The sequence below is a fragment of the Parasteatoda tepidariorum genome, chromosome 4 (genome assembly GCF_982258835.1).
Source record: "Parasteatoda tepidariorum strain Cologne lab strain chromosome 4, Ptep-v5.0, whole genome shotgun sequence".
NCBI lineage: Eukaryota > Metazoa > Arthropoda > Arachnida > Araneae > Theridiidae > Parasteatoda > Parasteatoda tepidariorum.
In genome coordinates this window covers 99,023,019-99,029,018 of record NC_141758.1, presented here as the reverse complement: position 1 = coordinate 99,029,018, position 6,000 = coordinate 99,023,019, and the positions used below count along the sequence as shown (strand labels likewise).

The 6,000-nt window shown below is 28.8% G+C and overlaps 2 protein-coding genes across 3 annotated transcripts in view; one reads left to right on the top strand and one right to left on the bottom strand.

Moving 5' to 3' along the window:
* Positions 1-336: 336 nt before the first annotated feature.
* LOC122269626 (uncharacterized) lies at positions 337-4,088 on the bottom strand. Its single transcript, XM_071182794.2, has one exon. The coding sequence runs from the start codon at positions 2,149-2,151 to the stop codon at positions 1,096-1,098; it is 1,056 nt and encodes a 351-aa protein (XP_071038895.1). The 5' UTR covers positions 2,152-4,088; the 3' UTR covers positions 337-1,095.
* Positions 4,085-6,000, top strand: part of LOC107449997 (serine/threonine-protein kinase pelle) — a 34,814-nt gene continuing 32,898 nt past the window's right edge. The window contains exons 1-2 of one of the 2 annotated variants that reach the window (XM_087161794.1): positions 4,085-4,213; positions 4,311-4,428. In XM_087161794.1, the coding sequence (XP_087017920.1) occupies positions 4,317-4,428 (112 nt within the window). In that variant the 5' untranslated portion in view covers positions 4,085-4,213; positions 4,311-4,316. Of the gene's footprint in view, positions 4,214-4,285; positions 4,429-6,000 lie in introns of both variants that reach the window. The other variant, XM_087161795.1, reaches the window with a different exon arrangement.

Below are 6,000 nucleotides of genomic sequence, written 5' to 3'. Positions count from 1 at the left end.
ATAGAAAAATAAAATTGAAAAAAAATAATAATGATAAATTTGGGAGAAACAAAATGCAGTTTTGTAGTGTGTACCATAATGTGATGTATAACCATAATGTATGCTTATTTTTAAAAAATGGTATCATGACCTACTTCGAAGACGCCCGCTAGATAGGTTTGTATAAGAATTTCTATTTCTTTAATCCAGGCTAGATGAGTGAACGTTCATTCTTTATTAAGTCGCATACGCATAATTATTACTATCAGGCTCTGTTACAGAAACTATTTAATAACTTGAAAATATGATGTTAATGTTTAAAAACTCTCAATTCGTTCCAAATTAAACACTTTAAAATATAAATCAAAATTTTAATCCTGGATCCCTATAACTTAAAAAACTATTACATTACATACATCAAAAATATGGTGTTAATAGGATAAACAATACTATATTTAGTCAGATGACATTTTTGAGAAAAACTCTTATTCCATTACACAACAACAAAAAAATTTCTCACCAGTAAAAACACAAACAGTAAAGTCAGCTTTTGAAAAATTAGAATGAGGTTTTTCACCAGTATGAATAAAACTACAATAAATTAGATGGACCTAAAGTGAAAAAAAAAAGAAAACTTTTAACAAGAATATGGCTTTTAAATAACATGAACATGACTGTGACTAGTTAGATAATTCTTTCTTGAAAAAGCTTTATTACATATTGTACTACATGAGTAAGGTTTGTTAACATTATGAAGACAACTAAGTTGAGTCAAACTACCTCTTAATGAAAAACTCTTGTTACATGCTCTACAAGAATAAGGTTTCTCTCTAGTATGAGCACTGCCCGTGAACCGTAAGATTACTTTTTGTGAGAAACTCTTATTATATGCAATACATGAATAAGGTTTCTCACCAGTATGAACATGGCAGTGTTTATTCAGAAACACTCTTTTCAAAATTTTCTTATTATAACAAAAATAAGGCTTCTCCCCAGTATGATCAAGACAGTGTTCATTCAGAGTTCCTCTTTCTGAAATACAAAAATAAGGCTTCTCACCAGTATGAACACTACTGCGCGTAATGAGTTTTGTGAAAATTTTTGGTTACATATACTTCATGAATAAGGTTTCTCACCAGTATGAACAAGACTGTGTTTTGTTAAACTACATTTTAGAGAAAAACTTTTATTACATATACTACAAGAGTAAGGCTTCTCAACAGTATGAACACGACTGTGTTTTTTCAGACTACCTTTTAGTGCAAAACTTTTATTGCATATACTACAAGAATAAGGCTTCTCCCCAGTATGAACAAGACTGTGTCCATTCAGGGCCCCTCTCTTTGAAAAACTCTTATTACATACACTACAAGAATAAGGCTTCTCACCAGTATGAACACGACTGTGTTCTGTTAGACTACCTTTTTGTGAAAAACTCTTATTACATATACTACAAGAAAAAGGCTTCTCACCAGTATGAACAAGACTGTGTTTATTCAGAGTTCCTCTTTCTGAAAAACTCGCATTACATATACTACAAGAATAAGGCTTCTCACCAGTATGAACACGGCTGTGTTCCGTCAGACTAAATTTTTGTGAAAAACTCTTATTACATATACTACAAGAATAAGGCTTCTCACCAGTATGAACAAAATTGTGTTTATTCAGACTAGTTTTCCATGAAAAACTCTTATTACATATACTACAAGAATAAGGCTTCTCACCAGTATGAACAATGCTGTGTCTCATCAGTTGACTGTTTTCTGAAAAACTCTTATTACATATACTACAAGAATAAGGTTTCTCACCAGTATGAACACTACTGTGTGTAGTGAGATGCCTTTTTCGTGAAAAATTCTTATTACATACACTACAAGAATAAGGCTTCTCACCAGTATGAACAAGACTGTGTTTATTCATACTACCTTTATAAGAAAAACTCTTCTTACATATACTACAAGAATAAGGTTTCTCACCAGTATGAACACTACTATGTGTAGTGAGATGACTTTTTCGTGAGAAATTCTTATTACATAAACTACAAGAATAAGGTTTCTCACCAGTATGAACATGAATGTGTTTGGTCAGACTGCTTTTTAGTGAAAAAATTTCATTACATATACTACAAGAATAAGGCTTCTCACCAGTATGAACACGATTGTGTTTAGTCATATTACTTTTTTCTGAAAAACTCTTATTACATATACTACAAGAAAATGGCTTCTCACCACAACTGTGTTTATTCAGATGCTCACTTTGAGAAAAACTCTTATTACATACACTACAAGAATAAGGTTTCTCACCAGTATAAACACTTGTGCAAAACCCTTATTGTATGTACTACAAGAATAAGATATTTTCCCAGTATAAATTAAGTATAAAAAGCAGTATAAAAAGCAAAAAAAAAAATTTTTTTCTTCACTTTCACAAACTTAAAAGATTTACCATTATCTATTAAAATATAAAAAAACTATAATTGCCAATTTTTATATCAATGTTCTATCATGCACAAGAAAAGCAAGCTATTATTCATTACCATAAATATGAGAAGGTTAAAAAAGTTAAATTCTATTTTTGAGTATTAAATTGTCTTAACAGAAAATATTTTCTCAGTGTGAACAGGAAAATAACAATTTAAATTTGTTGTGTATAAAAATCAAATCATATGTATTTCGTGAAAGTGACAGACAGTTTAATTATCTGCATCTGCAATTTTAACCTATTTATAACTGTTTAGTAATGCACTGCATGAAAAGTTTGTTGAAAGTGTTACTTAAACCAAATTATTCTTTTTTCTTGATTAATTTATCACAATGACTGCTTAAATAAATTATTTCCATATTATGAACTCAAAACAATTTCTTTTTGTACACTTTTTAGAACAGAAGTAAATTGCTTTTCAATAAAAAAGTATATTTATGAACTACACTTGGAAACTTATAAACATACTAACTACAAACATTAAATTTCCATGTGCATAAATATTTTTCTGTCAGAACATCATTGCAACTGTGACACACATTGCACAGAGAGTATTTGCTGTTAGTATCTCAACATAGAATGAGATTGTCTTTAATAATAATGTTTCCTTTCGCCAGAAAGAAATTACACACACACTTAATGAATAGCCTATAGATTATATAAATCGTACCGAAAACATAATCTTTAAAAAATTAAAAATATATTTGCATGCACAGTATGAATTTTATTTACTGTCAGCAAGAAAGTATTTTATCACTCACATCGATTTTTCCCCGTACATAGCAGATATTTGAATTAGATCTGCATGGAAATAACCTTTGTATAGCGCTATCTATATTGTTCCTGTTACTATGATGGTAATTCTCTTTACATTTGTAAGATTATGGAAATGCAGGCTTATAAATTTAATCCAAGTAGGGGAAAAATAAAACAGAAATAGGGTTAATTAAAGTCTTTTTCGGTATCAGTAAGAAAGCATGTTTTAATATAGTTTCTCAGCAAAGAATTTTTCAGCAAATAAGTACACATTTGCGGTGAACGTTGGTTACGTTATCGGTTGCCTACTTCAACACACCTGATGTCCAGAATCTTGGGACAGTTCTTAAAAAGTAAAGTAAGCTACTACAGAATATCAACTTGTCCTTTTCTTAAGAGAGCATTCATACTGCATTGTAGAAAACCGCATATGCTATTCTAAAGATGCCATTGAGAAAATGATTGGGAGATTTTTTGCGAGTATAGTATTTCACTAACGAAGTCGCGTTTGCATCTCAGAATTCACACACAGGAGTTTTAAGCATGCACTATTTTCGTGTCTTGAAGGAACATTATCACATTTAACACACCTCCGATTGCTTGAGGAAGAATGAGAGCCTAAATTGATGATCCTCTTATGTCGACGATGATTGAAAGTGCGTTGATCACATTCTGCGTCAATTAATTAGAAAATATTTGTAAACAAAATAGAAATTTCTATATATTTATAAATAATATTTCAAGATATCCATCTTCCATTTGAAGAGCCTTTAAATTTACGTTACGCGCTTCTTGTTGAAGAGAATGTTTATTATTTGATTTGTACATAGCTTGTATAATTTAGCTTGTAACTTTCAAATACTGGTAACACATTTTCAAATTGCAATTGATGTCTGTTAATTTTTCATTCATTGGTGGCAACAACACATGACGTAAATAAAGATGTTGGGATTTCCCAGTATTAAAACGTCTGCTTAAGATTTTAAGCAAGTTAAAGGTCAGTTGCACTTTCACAATTGACTTTTAACATTTAAGTTATTGAATTTTGACTTATTAGTTATTCTTGCAGTTATTTTTTTATTTCATTTTATTAGATAGCTATGTCTCAGCATCTTCTAGACTCTAGAGTGGTATATATACACGATTTACCTTATCAACCTAGAAAAGCTCTATGTGACATACTTGATGCTGATAAGAGCTGGGAAAAATTAGGTATTGTTGTTGATTTGAAAATATTTTTGGCTAAAACTGGTTATTACTTCAGTCATAAATATCAGACATTGAATCTCAGTTGCTGTTGATAATAATATTAGATGAGGCAAAGTAGGGATTTTTACACAACTTCTACAATGAGATGTCTTAACTCTGATTTATCCTTTTTCTACTTAATATTAAAAAAAAAAATAATAATAATTCGCTGTATCTGCTTTAACCGTGCCCTAAACTATCTTAAATGAAGTTTTGATTATTTGAAGTATATTCCTCAAATAAGCCAGCAATAAGCGGAGTTCATTAAATTCAAAATTTTTACAGCGATTCGAATAGCCTAATATAATCACACGTTCTTTATACCAGTGAAAAAATAAATAATCAATAAATTGGCGGTGGTCAACATAACATTACCAAGGCAATTAATGTAGCTGAAAAATCTTCGCTGTTTTAAAAAAATTATTTGTTGTCTTGTCACTCCAGTTAGTGAATTAGCTAGGATACGTTTTTTGCTTCAGGAAATAAAGTAAATAATAAATATTGATCTATATTACAAAATCATACACAAATTTGAAAGACATATATGCAAGCACAATTAATCAGGCTTAAATAATTTCAATTTTATAATAATGTATTTGTGACCTTTTTCTTTGACTTTACATTATTGGATTTAAAAAAAAAAACAGTATTAGAAGTTCTAGTGCTATTTTTAGTAGATACCAGCTAAAACAGCGCCTATTACCATCAGCATGCCCAGACATTTTTATAAGGGTGGGTCTTTGAAGTTATAAATGCTTTGACATTTAAATGCAATTTCGATGTCTAAACACTTTTTGATGAAAATGTTAGTTCATAATAAAACTTTATCCATTATCATTCACTTTATGTATAAAATAAAATGTATGAGCTAAAGAAAAAAAAGACCCTAAAGGTTTTCAAAACAGTTTCAGGAAATATAGATATTTTTTATTATATCTAGACTGTTTTGAAAACGTTAAATTTTTTTTTTATTACAGTAGTGTTTAGAATTATAATTTTTAACATTATAATCATTTTTACCAATTCTTTGCAATATTTTTTTATAGGTATTATATTATTTTATTTAACTAGTTAGGTTATGATGTCATTTGTTTACGTTACTTTCAAACAATATGTATAATTTCTGGTTTTCCAAAAAAAATAATAATTATTTAAGAAATTTTTTTTTTTTTAAAGAATAAGTAGGGTTTACACTAGCAATGATAATTTAGTGACCTAATAGGGCCATCTAGGTGTTAATTTGTGATCCAAAAACTTGTTAGGTATACAAACTTAAAAAGAAAATCGAACTTTACAATTGCATAATTTAATTTATGGTACACATCAAAAATTATTAATTATCATTGATAACAGTCTAAAACTAAGTTCATTATCTCATAATGATTAAAGATTAGTATTTATTAAAATTAATTTTAAAAAAAACCTGAAATAATATTATTAAATTTAATATATAGAATAAAATTCTGAGACAAAGCAAATGAAGAAAACAACAAAAAGTAAGAGGTAACAAAATGTTATATTAACAGTTAATTATCT

Excerpts from the sequence above, each read along its gene's own strand:
- LOC122269626 (XM_071182794.2), bottom strand. The coding sequence starts at position 2,151 with ATGACTAAACACAATCGTGTTCATACTGGTGAGAAGCCTTATTCTTGT.